Below are 17,640 nucleotides of genomic sequence, written 5' to 3'. Positions count from 1 at the left end.
TGGAATCATGGTGCTATAATTCCATAGTGTGAATGGTTCTCTTGTATTTGTATCATTGAGAATTCTAAATCCCCCTCCCTAAATTGCAGATCCTAGGATTCCACACTATGGAACCATGACAGTTATAATGGAATCATAGTGCTCTAATTCTGTAGTGTGAAAGGACCTTTGATGATGCAGAGATCAATGTCAGCTTGACCATGACCAGATTACTTTATAGTTTAACAGGGTGCTGGTCTTACTATCCTCAGGTCCCAGTTCAGAAGCATGATGAGTGCTGAACCTGTCTCGAGGCTGAAGATGACAGATGTTACACCTGATGTCACTGAGTTTCACTCATAAAACTAGACACATCCATGGCATTATAAAGTTAAGGCAACTCACACACGTGCGTGCACACACATACACATTTTCATTTGTAGAACAAATGGATTATTACAAATTTTCCCAAGATGCCAGGAAACATTCAAATGGTTTGGGGTTGGGAGTGGGAAAATTTTTATCACTGCTGACTTAGGAAGTGTATATATTGCCACTGTGAAAGGAAGTCCATGAACCCCCCACACAGGGGTTGGGGGGTCAGTTATCTGTCCTATGGTATTCCCTCTATGTCAGGACTGGAGAACCTGATCCTCCACATTTTGTTGTCAATATATTGTCAGTCATGTGCCAAAGGATAATGGGATTAGTAGCTCAACAAGATCCACACAGTCATAGGCAGTGGAAACTGGGAGATCCAGTGCCAGTGGGTGATGAATCTGCTCTGGGTTTTAGTCCAGATTTTAAATAAGCAATCTAAAGTTTGTGAAGTTGAAGGCTTTCATGGCTGGCATCCATAGTTTTTGGTTGGTTTTTTTGGGTATGTTGCCATGAAGAGTTTATTCCTGATATTTCACCAACATCTGTGGCTGGCATCTTCAGAGAATGCTGACCTTGAAGAGAGTGGGTATATATGTACTGTGTGATCCTGGGTGAGGATGAGTGATTCCCATGTTAATCTGTGTATTGTTTTGTTGTTGATGGCCTCCTCAGGGTAGGAGGATATGTGTTTGCTAATTGGTGATCACTGTCTGCTGGGAAAGCCCCTGGCCCTGAGTGGTTTCTCATTTGCATTTACTGAGTCCTGGTTTGATGTTCTTCAGAACTGGTAGACGAACTTTATTTAAGGGTTTCTTCTTTCCTGTACATATATCACACAGTACATATACATACCCACTCTCTTCCAGGTCAGCATTCTCTGAAGATTCCAGCCACAGATGCTGGTGAAACATCAGGAATAAACTCTTCTAGAACATGGCCACATAGCCCAACCCCCCCCCCCCCACAAAAAAAACCAACAATCTAAAGTTTGTTGAATTGGCCAAAAGGCCTCTTTTCCTCTCATTCTGGGAGTGTCCTGTTCAGATGATGCATAGCCCAAACGCTGGTTCTGGTGTGAACAGTCTGGACAATGTCCAGCACATTCAGCACCAGAACTGGAGCATAACACACTAAACACATGTTTTAAAATATTTCCTCTTACTTCAGATCTTCTGGGAAGACCTGGAACCCTCTGTTCCCATGCCGGGGCTGCTGTCTGTATAGGCGTTCCACTAAACCACCTGATGTGTCCACCGCTATCACCAGTTGCTTGCTCTGAGGCTAGAACGAGGTGCCTAAACATGTAATTATAATTCTGATATCAGAAGTGAGTGATTGGTGACAGTGGTGGACCTGCTGGGCCACTCAGTGGGATACCCATGCAGACAGCCACCGCTATGTGGGTCAAGTAACAAGGGATGGTTGGAGCAGCTCCGAGGCCAGGATAGTCCAAGCTGCCCTCAGAGTATCCTGGCCAGTACAGACAATGATTCATATGTCCAGTGTTTTGGTGTTGTGCTTCAGCATTTTAGGTAGCTCCTTTAATGTTTGGACTTAATCCCAGGGTGGATGCACCTGCCCACTAACATTGGACTTGCCATCTGCCATTGGCCATGGGTTCCCCATCTGCATTGTATATGCTCTCATGGCTAAGTCATTAATTACTTTGCTAGCACATATCACCCAGCAATAAATGGCTTTTGGAATTATAATCTAGGAGAGATTTGTAATTAGGAAAATGAATGATCAGATGGCAGGCACCATATTACAGTTGTCCAAAGGCTTTGGAAAGTCAGCTTTCCAATGTGCTCTTTTCTGCTCCATCCATTGTTTGCCTATCATTTATAGCTTTTGGCAGTCTTACCACAGGACTTTGGATACAATCACTTTTATTCTTGACTGTTCTTACACAAGTCATTTTGAAGCTATGTCAGCATATTGGTGGCTTTAAAAAACAATCTTTTTGTTGTTTTTCCCCCATTGGATTATGACACAGAGGTTTGTTTTTTTGTTCATTTGTTTAATCACAGCACAGATTACTGATTGCTGTCCCAACTAGAAAAAAAGGCCTCAAAAATGTAACAGAGAAGCTATTACTTTTTATATAACAAAAGTTTATAGCACCAAGAATGCATTTCTAATTTCAAATACTAAAACGTAAGAGACAGGTAAATTTACTTGGAATACTTGTAGTTAACATTGTTTATAGTGCAATACTATACACATCTACTCAGAGTAAGTCCAACTGCTTTCAATAGGGCTTATTTCCAGGTCAGTGGGTATAGAATTGCAGCCTTAGGCTGCAGTCTCATACTCACTGACCTGGAAGTAAACACCACAGAAATCAATGACACATGCTTTTGAGTAGGCATCCATAGGCTTGTGCTGCCAGTCTCATTATAGATTTAAAGGACTTAATAATATCTTACAAACAAAGGTTCATTTTTATTTTGTTTTGTTTTAAATGAAGCTATCTTAAAAGTAACGGAAATGAATTATTTACATTTCTAGTTGGCAGATTTTTATCCCAAGCAATCTTTTTATGTGTATTATTTTATTTTGTTATGTTATATTTTATATTGATGCTGGTCTTTGACCGTAATAAAGAATTTCAATATGAACCCATTTAAAAAAAACCTACAATAAAAATAACTGGATCACTAAATCCAAGCCATTCACCATAACTGGTTTTTGAAAAATCCGCAACCCTTCACTCACAAGCCTCATTCACACTATGGAAATAATCTGGTGTGGAACTGGTTTATTTCCATGAAGTTCACACTCGGTGTATTTTTTGGGGGGGGGGGGGTTGGAAACCTACTTAAACCAGTGCATTCATCACTGGATTTCTTAGCAGTTCTTTTTTTAAAGAACTGCAATGATCCAAATTTTCGATAGTAAGCACAAACTATCAGATTGATTCAGATTGTGTGGGACCCCCAAGTGCAGTTCTTCCTCTTCCTCTTCCCTCCTCCTCCACTGCCCCCTTCCTTCCTCCTCCTTCCTTCCTCCTACTTGTCCTCCTCTTCCCTTCACTGCTGCTGCCACCTACCTCCTCCTCTTCCTTCTTCCTCCTCCTCCCGCAATGCTGCCGTGGCCTACCACCTCTTCCTTCTGCTTCTTCCCCCTCTGCTATTGCTTCCCCCAATGCTGCCACTGCCTCCTTATTCCTCCACCTTCTTCCTCTCCCCCCAATGCTACCTACCACCTCCTCCTTCTCTTTCTTCTTTCTTCCTCTTCCTTCTCTTCCTCTTCCCCTGCTGCCGCCACTGCCACCTACCTCCTCCCCCAGCCACTGGATCCAAATGTCCTCCTATTCCAGGATGTGTCCTTGGGGCTTCATGCTCCAAGGACATCCCAACAGCGGCGGGGAAAGGGAGAAAGCGGCCCCTTTCTCTCTGTATTGCTGGCGCGGCCATTTAAAGGCCGCACCAGCGATATGCGCAACGGAAGGACAGGATGTGTCCTCCATTTCCCTTTTGAGCATCCCTCAGAAGCCTTCTTCTCCTCTTTCTCTTCTCCACCCCCCACTCACTGTGAACGTCAAACAGGAGAGAAAGGACACAGGTAGATTAAATCACCAAAATAACCCAGTTTCCACACCAGGTTATTTTGTAGTGTGAATGAGGCCACAGATTCAAAAGCAACACATGAATTCCATCTTGCCCATTTTGCATTATATGACCCTCCAACGTATAAGCCACTTTTTCATTAAATCTGCCTGTATTCTGCACAGCAAATCTGAGTTTGCATCAGAATCAGACAATATTTGTAAATAACTTAGGATGCCTGCAAATGAAAGCAATCTATGAATAGCATCCACAAATGTCTGCAACTTTATATTGTCAGAGACAGGCCTCTATATCATAACTGTAGTCATCAAGTGAGGTCAGAGCCAGTCAAAGACATTTTGATGTCTGAGGTAAAATTGAAAATGGTTTCCCCCTACTCACCCATGTGAAAATATACAGTATAGTAGCCAAAGCCAGGCAAGTTATTTTTGGCACACAAAGCAGAAAACTCCATAATCAAAGTGCCCCACTCCATCACTAAATCTACAGTAACTGTCAAATGACTAACCATTTATTGCCCTTTCAAAACATCCAGAATCTCTTACCTAAGGCAGCCATCTCAGTATGTCTAATGGTAGGGTCGGCCCTGAATGAGGAATTTCCCCTTAAGGAGCTAGCATATGTGAATTATATGTAGTAAGAAATACATATTGCTAATCAAATTATGTAAAATTAGTACCATTAAATGAGTCTGTGGCTGAATCCACACCAACAAAATAATCCAGATCCAGTGTGCAGTATTTTGCCTAGATTTCACCTCATTTATGCCACACCAAGGCTAGAGCTACACTAACAAAAAATAAATAAATCCAAAGCCACAGCAATTTCAACGTGTTGGAATACACAATGTACAACTGTTTTGACAGTGAAAATGCTTCTTTTAGGTTTTAATGTGATTTTGAAAAACACTTTTTGCTCTGCAGTTTATGGGGGGGGGCAGTTTTTCCTTGTTTTTTCGCAATATGTGTCCTGCTGGATCAGTGTGGGATTTGCAGGGTGGGGTAGGTGGGGGGCAGGACAGGTTGGTGGGCACCATCCTCCATCTGACAAGTGGTTTGCCATTCTTTTTCTCTCTTTCACAATGGAGCCACATGCATGTGTACACATGTGTCAATAAATGAAACCAACATAAAAATGACTAACTTGGGTCCCTTCTATGTAACATTTGGGCTTGGGTCTGGTTTTATTTTTTGAAGAATGTCTGGAGGCCATTCAACAGGCCCAAAAATGTCAAACAGAGCACTCTGGAAGACAGTGGGCTCCCTGTCTCCCGAGGAACAAATCCAGCCCCTGTTCTCCTACAGACGTGGATTCAAATAGAAAGTTTGTTTCTGAGTTGCATCAAAGCCCAGAGGTTGATTTCCCTGTTTCTGAAAAGTTTTGGCCATTGGAAACACTTGGAAATGGGGAGAGAAAGCAGAACTAGATGGGAGAAGCACACCACTCAAACATAATACAGTGGACCCTTGTTATACGCTGGTATTTGGTTCCAAGATCCCCCGTGTATAACAAAATCCGTGTATGCTCAAGTCCCATTAAATATAATGGCAGAGCAAAACGGTGTCCCTTATAAAAAATGGAAAATCAAGGTTTGATCATTTAAATTTATCCTTTTTTGGAACATTTTCAAACCGTGTATGCTTGAATCCATGTATAACAAATCCGTGTATAAGAAGGGCTGACTGTACTGAGAGGAAGGAGCTTGTCCTCTAGGCACAGATCTTAGCTAAATGAAAGGTACAGGTTGGAAAACAAAGTGCAGGAACAAACATTTTATTTTTTTCTTTCTCCTCTTTGGGGCTGGCTGTGTTGGGAGACATTTAAAGTTCCCTCTCTTACTCATTGGGATGCAAAGGGGGGGGAGGGGATTGGATGGTGAAGCCATCTAATAAGACTGCAAGGCTAATGGTAGGATTGGCAGAAAAACAAGAAAGGCTATTGGTTGATAGGTTTATGCACACTGGAAAGGGGGAAAAGTGAATGGGAAGAAACATTCTTTTGTACCAATTTGAATTCAGCTGGGGAAAATGTTTTGTTAGCAATACAATTTGAGTCTGGACTTTTACAAGTCAGTGTGGTGTAAACAGGATGAAATCTGTTCAAAATACTGCTGATTGGAGCTGGATTACTTTGCTGGTATGGATTCAGCCTGACTATGGCCTGTTACAGACTGCCCGAATAAAGCTGCTTCGGGTCTCTTTGGAGGTATGCTATTTAAATGATGCATGGGTCCTAAGAGTCCGGAGGTTGCACCAAAGCCACACTCCATTCCTAAGCACTGGAGTGCAGCTTTTGGTGCAGTTTCCGGATTCTTAGGATACATGCTTCATTTAAATAGCATACTTCCAAAGAGACCTGAAGCAGCTTTATTTTGGCAGTCTGTAACAGGCCTATTTTTTTCTTGAAACTGTGAAGTAAAAAGAGAGTTTGTCTAAATTGAATAAAAGCATAAAAGAAGTGCTTTCACTTTGAAAATGGCTGTATGTTGTGTGTTTCAAGAGCACCAGAATCAAGGTGGGTTGGGATTTTTATTTTATTTTATTTTGCTAGTATGGATCCAGCTCCTCATTAAGTGTCTACCTGGAACCAGGGCAAGCCAGATGGATTTAAACTCTACACGTGACAAAAACTATAAAGTACAAATGATGTTAAATATGAGTTAAATACTTTAATAGTCACATTCTTTGATTTTTCAAACTGCAACTGATGAAGGGAACAGGGCTGTGATCATGGTACATAGGAAGAGAGAATTTAACTTTTCCCCCAAGAGTGACTACAGAGCCAATCAAAGACATTTTGCTATCTGAAGTGAAGCCAAAGTCATCCAATTTATTTTGGGACACAAAGCAGGAAGTCCCCATCTCCTGGAAGTACAAATATAATATCTGTAATGGAAACAAGCAACTGATTGTTGATCTTTTATGACATCCACACACTGCTGCTTAAGGTGGATGGCCCACTTTGCATAATGGTAAGTCAGTCATAATCATAATTCAGTGTAAGCACCTTTACATTGGCAATTGTACTTTTTAATCTGTTGCATGAGATCATACCCTTATTATGACTGTGCATGGAGAAGTCTGCTGGCATAGTTAACATGCAAGGAGATGTGTTTTTAAAGACATTGTGCAAGCCATTCCTTAGCACACTTTGACTGGCGACCTACTGAGTGTTGTACAATGGACGAATTCATGAGCATGATGCAAATTGTGCAATCAGTTAGGCAATGGTAGTATGAATGAATGAATGAATGAATGTTTATTTCTAGACCGCTATTCCTTAGAGATCATAGCGGTTTACAAAATTTAACGTCAAAACATCAAATAATGGATCTTGAAGCAGAGCAGGTTAAAGTAAACTCTTTGACTCACATGGTCGTCATTGTATCCATTATTTGGGTGGCATAGTATGCCCATGGTGTAGCTAAGCAAATGTAACTATGCTATAAAACCCTTCTATGGGATTTTCTCCCCAAAGGCCTCTTTTCTAACCTGCCGAAAGCTGTTATTAGTCCCAGGAAAAAAGTTTCCCTAAATAAATAAATAAATAAACAAATAAAGAAAGAAAGAAAGAAAGAAAGAAAGAAAGAAAGAAATGGTTGCTTCACTTGTCATAATAGTAAGGTTGTTGTTGTTATTTTACTATGATCCTTTCCCATAGGGAGTTACAGCCCACCTCCATGTTTCCAATTAAAAATCATCCTAGATGTGTATTATTATTATTAACCTTTATTTATAAAGCGCTGTAAATTTACACAGCACTGTACATACAATCTTTTTAATTAGACGGTTCCCTGCCCTCAGGCTTACAATCTAAAAAGACATGATACAAAAGGAGAAGGGAGTGGTGGTGGGGAAGGGGATGAGGTTAAATACTTATATGTGTTTAGTGCCGCATATAGTTTGCCCTTATTTTGTGTGTGTGTTAACTACCCTTGAGTTGGCCCTACCAAATGGTGACCATGTGGATGAGACCTTTCCAAGCCGCCTTGTCCTCCAGTCCTTAGGTTCTGTAGATTCGAAACCATGGCCTCCCTGACTGAGTCCAGCCATCTGGCATGCACTTTTTCTCTCTTTCTACTGACTTCTACCTTTCCTAGCATTGGTGATATCCAGACCGGTGCAAAGCGCCAGCCTGGATACATGCTAGGGTTGCCTCGGGGCGTCCTTTCCAGATGCCCCGCAACCCTAGCATGTAACCGCGGTGTTGTAATGGTGGCACCCTGTCTACATGGGTGCCGCCATTATGATGTCACGGCCACGCCACAGCCAAATAGCGCCGTGTGGACGTGATGTCCTGGCGTTGCTGCAGGGCACTTGTGGTGCCCTTTCAGTGGTGCCAGAAGGAGCTCCTTTAGAGTTCCTTCCGTTGCGCATATCGCTGGTGCGGCCTTTAAATGGCCGCGCCAGCAATACAGAGAGAAAGGGGCCGCTTTCTCCCTTTCCCCGCCGCTGTTGGGATGTCCTTGGAGCATGAAGCCCCAAGGACACTCCTTTACAGGCCATGGGGAAGTGGCATTTTGCCACTTCCCCGAGGCCAGGAAAAGCGGCGGATCAGGGCCTCTGGGGCTGCCACTGTGGCAGCTGAGGCCCCGATCCGTCGGGGAAAGGGGCGGGTGCAGGCCTCCCCAAAGGGGCTGTCTGTATCCCACCATAATTATCTTTTCTAATGAGTCTTGCCTTCTCATGATGTGGCCAAAGTATGCCAGCCTGTTTTGTCATCTTGGCTTCCAGGGAGATGTCAGACTTGATCTGCTCATGGACCCATTTGTTTGTCTTTTTGGCTGTCCATGGTATCCTCAGAACTTGAGAACCACATCTTAAATGAGTTAATTTTCTTCTAGTCCACTGTCTTCACTGCCCAGCACTCACATTCATATATAGTGATGGGAAAGACGATGGCTTGGATGATTCTAGCTTCAGTACTCACTTTAGGATCTTGTCTAGTTCTTTCATAGCTGCTCTTCCCATTCCTAATCTTCTTCTGATTTCTTGACTGCAGTCTCTGTTCTGATCAATATTTGATCCAAGCTATGGGAAATCTTTGACTATTCACACCACACAATTATAGAAGCTTAGTAGCACTTTAACTGTCATGGCTCCTTGTACAGAAGCCTGGGATTTCTAGTTTCAGGAAGTACTTAGAATTCTCTTCACGCCCTTAAACTAGCACATTGGAGCTCTCTGGCACTGAATTTTATGTTCCTCACAAAATAACAAATCCCAGTTCTCTGTAGGATGGAGCCAAGGCAGTTAAAACAATACCAAACTGGTAGAGGTAACTGTGCAGTGTGGCTGCCTCCTGTGTTTCATTGAATTCATTGAGACTTCCTTCATCAAAAACAAGAAGTATGGGACAACTTTGGCCCCTCCTGCTCTGCTGGATTTGTGAAGAATCAGGTCACTTCTCTATTTCAAAACTATGCAGTTCTTATAAAGGGGTTCTTATAAACGACAGTAAAAACAAACAAACAAGGTAGTCCCTTGCTCAAATTGGCAGTAAAGAGACCACACAGCACCCAACGAACAGGGGAGTCTGTTATTTGAGCAGGGGATCAGTAAGATTGATAGAGGCATGTCAAAGCTGAAGTTTTGCAACCTAAACCAGCAATATGGAACAGAGCCATAAGCCGGAGAATTTTTTATTGTCAGAAATGACCCATTTATAAAGAACACACGCATGGTAAGTATTTCCTGCTTAGTCAATTTTAAACTTTAAAAGGGTTGTTTTTTTTTTTTTTGGCAGAAGAAAGATTGTTTTAACTAACTTGTCAGACGATTATTAAATAATCATTTGGCTGTGGAGAAAAATATACACCTTTGGAGTTTAATACATTTCATATTTTGCTTTTTTTTAAATGCAAGGCTACTAAATGCAAGGCTACTAAAATTGTCTTCCATTTCCTCAATCAGTCTGTGGCACGTAATCAGTAAAACCATATCATTTAAACAAATACTGTACCATAACTTATAAGTGCACCTTCTTGCAGCTGCCTCCCATTAGTGGCTATAATTTAACACACACCTCACACTGGAGCTGTAAAGGCTGGGCACTGTTTGATGCAGCTAGATTGTTTAAATGTGTAGAAAGAGAGAAAACAATGCTTTAGACTGATTTAGTTACATTATATAATTAGGGAAAACATAATATTAATTTCCATGTTGCTTTTTATAGACTAAATTGTTTTAATAGTTAAATGGGCTTGATTTAGATTTAGGATTGTGCTACTAGACTATTGGAAATGAACATACCTGCCTCTTCAACCTCCTCACAATGCTGCATGGAAGGTTGGGAGATCCAATTGAATGGGAGGTAGAGGAGGGGAGAAGGGAGAAATCCCTGAAAATTATGTGGAGGTACTTCATGTGAGAAGAGATATTCTGTTCTTTTAAAAAGGAATTTTTCCAACATCTGAATATTTATTATTATTAAAGAAAAATTAAAACATGTATATCCTGCCCTATAGCAACAGATCTCAGGGTAGATTGCTAATAACATTAAAACAAGTTACAAGTGACACAAGTTAAGCAAGAAGAATAATTCGCATAAAACATATTAACATCATAGTGAGTTAAAAGCAGATTTGAGAGGCTAAAAAGTTTTAAAAACTATGCACAGCAGAACTTGGGATCAATTAATGAGATCCAGAGGCCTTGATGAATAGGCAAGTTTTCATTTGGTGTCTAAATGAAATTAATGTTGTCTTCTGTTGGGCCCTCCAAGGGCAGGCATTCCACAGTTGAGGTGACGCAGCTGATAAGATTGTTTCCCATGTCCCAACACAGTGTATTGACCTTCAGTGACATAGGTGGATCTTAGAATACTTCCAAGCTGTGCACCTGCTCCTACAGGGGCAGTGGAACCCCAACCAGGACAGGCTGCTTGACCAATTCCTGGACTTGAGTACCACCAGTCCAGAAAGTCTCCACCTTACTGGGATCCAGCTTCAGTGTATTGGCCTGCATCCAGGTACTAGTCCAGCACATGTGCAGTCCCAGCTGATTCTCAGGAATGCTGAATGTCCCCAGCGTACTGACAACACCCCACTCCAAACCCCTTTATGACTTCATCCATTGGCTTCATACTGAACAGCATGGAAGAATAATGTGGAACCTTGTGACACCTTACAGCTTAATTTTCATGGGGCTGGAATTGCCCAGTACTACTCTCTGAAACCAATCTTCTGCATAGGAGTGGAACCATTGGAGAACAGTGTTTCCTACTCTCATTGCACAGAGCCAGTCCAGGAAGATACCATGATCAATGGTAACAAAAGCTACTGAGAGATCCAGGCAAAACAACAGGGTAACATTCCACGTGTTTTCCTCTGGATAAGGTTGACAATCAGAACAATTAAATGGGTTTCAGTGTCATAACTTGATCTGAACCATACTAAAATGGAGCCAAATAATCTGTTTCCTCCAAGAACACTGGAACTTGCATAGCCACAATATGCTCAAGCATCTTGTCCCCAAATGAGATATTTTCAATAGGGTGATAGTTCACATATACCCCTGGGTCCAGGGATGTCCTCTTCAGGAAAGGGCTCATTACAACCTTCTTCAAAGCAGCAAGCACCTCCCCTTGATGTAGGGAGGCATTTACCACCCCTGGACCCATCTAGTCAATCCATCCCTGCTAGATTTTATCAGGCAGGTTGGGCAAGGATCAAGCTTACATGTGGTGGGACAAACTACTTCAAGAGTCTTGCCCACATCATCAGGCTTCATAATTGAAACTGATCCCATAAAAACTGACCAGACGGTGTACTGGAAACCTCCTAGGCTGTGTAATAGGTATGATGTCTTCTGAGTGAATGCAAGCAACTTTCTCTTTGAAGTACCTAGCAAAATCTCCCCAGCAACTAGTTATGGGTTACATAGCTGATCTATCTGGGCCTGTACCCAAAAGACCTCTCACCAGTTGACACACTCCTACTGTGTGGGAAGTTGTAATAGTAGTGGTGTAAGATTTTTGGTCTGCTTCACTGCTGCATAGTATGCACAATGAAAAGTCTTTGCTCATTTCCAATTGCATTTGCTCAGAAGAGAGATAGCTATGCTTATGCCAAGAACACCCAATTAAAATATGATTATATGCTGTGGGTAATCATATCAAAATGATTTCTGGGAACTTCATGCACTGGACTGTGGATCTATGAAGGCAGTCAGGTTAGAAGCAGGCATTTCACTCTCCCTGTGTTATAATCTGATTATATGTTGGCTGAATTAGCCAAGACATAGAAAAAGCTATTCTTCCATTGATACTGCCTCTTAAATCTGTGTAAGCCAGCAAACAAACCAAGTAGTTCCCATTACCATTTGTTAGCCCTTGGAGTTGCCCCTAAAATTTGATGCCCCTTCCTTGAAATAGTTGGGAAGAAAGCTGTAAACTATATTGTATATACAGTTAGAAGTTAATCTTCTCAAATACTGCAAGTTACTTGGGTTTAAGTCCCTTCTGGACTAAGGGGAACTGTTAGGACTTAGCAGCTCATACGAAGGTAAAGTCCATAAAAATAGAATATATTTAAGGGTGATATATTCTCCATTTGAAGGATGTTCCTATATTCTCCACCAGAAAAAATGTTTTTAATGGATGACCCTAACTTGTGATTCCACTGAAAATTATATTCAACCCTATTGTGTCTGACTTGTGTTTTCTGGTTTATGATAGCCATCCATGCAGCCCAGAGATCTGTGGGTGGTCACAATAACTTTGTCTGAGCGGCCAGTACATACACTTTCAATCAAAAGCTTGTCAGACGATCTTCAGGAATCTGCCACAATGGATGGGGTGGAGGGAGGGAAAGTCTCTCCTACCTTTTCTAGATCAAATTCTTCCTGCTTATAAGATGCATCTGCTCTCACAAGGTTTCAGAACAAAAAGTTCAGCTTACCATGGGACTGCAATAACAGCATGGAGGTTTTCTTCTGGGTGGCCTAGGGAGCTCTGTTTGTGTTTGTTTATCTGTCTAACTCTTGATTTCTGTCAAACTGCATATGGAATCACCAGTACATAACTCTGCTCCCCCACCAGCTGCTTATTTAAAGCCATCCATTCCATACCCATTTAGAAAGAATGTACAAGGCTGGAGTTACTAACTTTCAACATAGCTACTGACAAAGAAATTAAGCAGACACTTAAAAAAAGTATATTGTACACAATGCCAAGGAGGGTAATGTAGATGAGAATTACGTTTCTCTATGAAATGTTACCCAACAAAGGCAGCATAGTGCATTTTTTCTAACCTCACCAAGAAATTTGGGCTAAAATTATAATTAATTCTGTAAATGAACAATAAACACAGAACTTCAGAAAAAAACAGGATGGAGAGATAAAACATTCCTAAGTGAATTCATTTATCATGAGAAATTCTGCAAAATGTGGGAGGTGGATTTCTGCATAATATTCAGGAATTTTGTTCTTCTGATCATAGAATCAAGAGATTATGGGCTAGATTCTCATGTTTTCTTGTTTGTTTGTTTTTAAATGTAAGGCGGCACTATACTGTTGTAAAATCTTGAGTTAGCATATCACAGTTGGAGCCAGGAATAAATGAAGTTTCAGTTGCATTATTTGGAATCCAAACCAACCTTAATATTGAAAAAACTAATTGTAACAATTTTATAACTAAATTTAGGAAACCTTTAATAAAAGTATTAGTTGGGAAGCATAGACATGGTACATATCAATAGGATTCTTTTGGGATGGAGCACAAAGAGGCTATAAGCCCCAAGCAGGTGTGTGTATGTTCAAGAGAAAGAGAGAAGAAGGGTAGAGTATTATAACAAGAAAAACACATGCTCTATTTATTTGTAAGGATAATGTGAACTGTGATTTTTTTAAAAAAAAGTTTTAATACTTAAGTGTAAAAGTAAAATTATCAAACTGTCTAAATATTTTTCAGTAAATTAAAATCAAGTATATAAAACCTTTCCAGTCATCAAAGTAGTAAGTGGTAATAAAAGTAGTACATTTTGTGACTGCAGATCTATTAAACCAATCATAATAATAAGAAAAACAGTTTTCTGAGTTCTAATGACTTATATTAAAAAGATAATAGAACAGTGTCCAATAAAAGCATTATTTCAACATCACATGTGGGCACATAAGTGCACACAGATGCAAATATGTACTGAAGTTTGTAAAGCAGAATAAGTTTCTGACAGACCGTTAAAATGTTCTACAGGTTTCTGACATGCATGTTAAGTATCATCATAGAAGTTCAGAAACTTTATTTGGTACTCACAGTCTTTAAAGGCAAGCGCAGGATCTCGGTGAGGCAACACTTGGGAGATTATCTGTTGTAGAGATTCCAAGGTTCTGTCCATCTCGGTCTCTCTTTTTCCAGACTGCATCCCGCAAATGTCCACATGCCTGACTTTGTCCCATCCAGTCCTGAATTTAAGCAGTTCATTGATGAACTGGATTACTAAAGAATCTCTTTCAACATCTGCCAATCAGACATTGCTCAGATTCAAAAGACCCTTCAGGGGGTCCCCCTCCCTGGCTCACTTATCTTTTTTGGAGGCTGAGCTAATTAGCTGGAGAGGCAGGCAGGCTGACAGACTCCTTCTTACTGCTTTCTTCTGTTCAATACACCCACCTACCGGCTAGCTGGAGAAACTAATCATGTGAAAGGCATTCCCTCTTTTCATCCTGACATTGAATGAAGCTGCTGAACCAGACAAAGTTGTGGTTTTTGCTGACTTCATAAAATTCACCTACTCTGTTGAAGGGGAAAAAAGAAGATGGGATAAATGGAAGATTAATATTGGATCTTACAGATCGCATAAGCTTTAATAGTCACAGCAAACCCCCCAATTTAAAATTTAAACAGTACACACCAATACAAATAGCTTTTGTTCTCCATCAACAGTTCTAATGCGGTGATGAATTTGACCTCATGATACAAGTACATGTGCAACACAATCTCTACTCAGAAATAAGCTCCGCCAAATTCAATGGGATTTACTCTCGGATAAATGGGTATAGGATTTGCTGGGATGGGTGCGTACTCCTGATTTCTTGCTGTACTTCAGCACTTCTTGATTTCTATATCTACAGGACATCTTGTTTGCCTTGGAAGTGTATCATAAAATCATCACAGTATTATTGTTGAGAAAAGCATAGTTGTTGGTTGTTCACCCCTATTGACCAGTATTAGCTGTACATTGGTGATTCAAAAACTACTTTTAAAATATGTCTGATTCCTGCTGAAATCAGAGGACCTAGGATAAAGATACATAGTTATCTGTAGCTGTTTATTTTAATTGCATCCTAATCTGAAAATTCTTTTAGCGTATTTTTCATACAGCAGCAAAGCTAAGTCAAAGCTATAGTTTTTTGTGGGTTTTTGGGGCTATGTGGTCACGTTCTAGAAGAGTTTATTCCTGATGTTTCGCCAGCATCTGTGGCTGGCATAGTCAAAGCTATCTGTCACATTAACAAAAAGGCAGGTCCACAGACAGAATACCCTCCACGATTTCACAGACAGGGCACATGTGGCCAGCCAATACCAGAGTTATCTCAATAGTTAGTAATGAGGAGGAACACACAAGCTAAGAGAGGCTGCAGCAATTTGTTTTACCAGGATGTACTGGGAAGGGCAGGATCTGTCCCCCTCCTTTCCCCCCCCCCCCTGCTGCTGAGTTAAGTGAGTGTAGTCTACTTCTGCACTTTTAACTTAGTTTGCCCAAAAAGAAGGCTGAGGACAAAGGGGGGAAAGGGGAGGAAGAAACTAGGATATTTTAAAAGCACTGAAAAATTAGGATGACAGAGGATTAACTAACTGGGGCTGTCTCTGCCAAACAGCAACAGTTGGAGGGCATGCAATAGATATAAACATTCTTGAAAAACAAATCAATACAATATTCTTTCAAAAACCAGCTTTAAAACATGAACAGTCTTCAAAGGTAACTTTGGTTTCAGGGACTAAAGGCCATACAAAACAGTGTAGTCTTTGGTGCCCACCAGAAGCTCAAAAGGCTGTAGCCAGCCTGTGTTCCCTTGCAAAAAAGCTGAACAACTTTGTCGCCACCAAGAAAGCCATGTCTTGTATTTCTGGGGTGGTGGAAAATGCAACAGGGACTCCACTGAATAGATCAGATTCTGGACACTTTCATTTGTGAGGAGGTTGTCTTTCAGAAATCCCATCCACAAAATATTTAGGGCTTTGTTTGTGAGCCAGTGTGGTGTAGTGGTTTGAGCACTGGACTGTGACTCTGGTGACAAGGGTTTGAATCCCATCTTGGCCATGTAAATCCACTGGGTGACCTTGGACAAGTCATACCCTCTCAGCCTTAAGAGAATGGCAATGGAAAAACCCCTCTGAAGAAGCTTGCCAAGAAAACCCTGTGATAAGGTTGCCAGAAATAAAAAATGACTTGAAGTCACTCAACAACAACATTAAAGCCAGCACCTTAAATTGAGCTTGTACACAAATTTGAAGTCAGTGCAGCTGATACAAGAGTGGCGATATGTGGTCTCTACATATGGTATCTCATAGCAGATACCAAACTAGTTTCTTCATTTTTCACTAGCTGTAACTTTTGACCATTTTTTCAAGCACAGCTCCCAGTGCATTATAGTAGTTTTGTTAGGAAGCAATTAAGGCATCAACCACAGTCACCAAACCTGCCTTTTTCTGGAAAGGGTGCTGTTGGCATACCAGCTGAACATAGGCATAGGAACTCCTGGCCACAGAAGCCACAGAGCCATCCAGGAGTAACACTGGGTCCAGAAGCATTCCCAAACTATGAACCTTTTTTCAGAGAGAGAGCTACCCCATCCAGATCAGAACATCTATTAAGAATCACCTTAGCAATTATGAAAGCATTTTAAAAACATATTGTTATTCATATTTTATATAAGCATTTATTTATTTATTTAGGTATTTATATTCCGCCCTTCAGCCCTAATGGCTCTCAGGGCGGCTTACAATTATTATTTTTAATCAGACAGTTCCCTGCCCTCAGGCTTACAATCTAAAAGGCACGAAACAAAAGGAGAAGGGAATGGTGGAGGGAAAGGGGATGAGGTCCAGTGGTTCTTCTCTCCCTCTGAGGCCTGGACCAAGGCAGATGGATTGGAGGAGGGCTCTTCCTTCTTCCAGGCTAGCCCTGATGGAACTGGACCTGCCTGGTGAACTCCCTCTCAAGCCGGCGGATGGCAGTTATGGAGAGTGGAGTCTCCTTCCTCTGTATATCCTGCTGTATAGCATAATATCTAAGGGCAGCACAGAAATACATGCTAATGTGGCTTATAACAATTTGGAAAACTGGACACAGTAAGAGATTATTTAAACAGTCAAAAGCTGATCAAAGAGTTCTGTCCAGCAGGAAAATTAAATATGCACTAGGAAATTGGGTTTTGTGCACTTGGAAACATACACTTAAGAAAAGAGATGGAAAAAAGAAGAAGAAAAAAATGGAAAAAGAAAATTAAAATGACCTCTGTTACCTTTCAGTGTAATAGTCTTATATTAATAATATATTAATGGGAGTATATATGAATAATACATTAGAGAGTCAGTGTAGTGCAGTGGCCTGAGTGTTGGACTATGAATCTGGAGACCAGGGTTTTGAATCCCTATTTGACCATGGAAACCCAGTGGGTGACCTTGGGCAAGTCACACTCTTTCAGTCTCAGATGAAAGCAAAGCCAAACCCTCTCTCCATAACTTGCCAAGAAAACCCAGGAATAG

The 17,640-nt window shown here is 41.0% G+C and overlaps 2 protein-coding genes across 2 annotated transcripts in view; one reads left to right on the top strand and one right to left on the bottom strand.

The window, feature by feature from the left end:
* The window catches only part of LIX1 (limb and CNS expressed 1), a 58,360-nt gene extending 43,890 nt beyond the window's left edge, over positions 1–14,470 (bottom strand). The window contains exon 1 of the mRNA XM_042448333.1: positions 14,185–14,470. Coding sequence (XP_042304267.1) covers positions 14,185–14,293 — 109 coding nt within the window. The 5' untranslated portion in view covers positions 14,294–14,470. The remainder of the gene's footprint in view (positions 1–14,184) is intronic.
* The window catches only part of LOC121920651 (leucyl-cystinyl aminopeptidase-like), a 409,227-nt gene that overhangs the window by 129,296 nt on the left and 262,291 nt on the right, over positions 1–17,640 (top strand). The window lies entirely within an intron of this gene.

Source organism: Sceloporus undulatus, chromosome 2, assembly GCF_019175285.1.
Source record: "Sceloporus undulatus isolate JIND9_A2432 ecotype Alabama chromosome 2, SceUnd_v1.1, whole genome shotgun sequence".
NCBI lineage: Eukaryota > Metazoa > Chordata > Lepidosauria > Squamata > Phrynosomatidae > Sceloporus > Sceloporus undulatus.
This window is presented reverse-complemented; position numbering and strand designations above follow the sequence as displayed.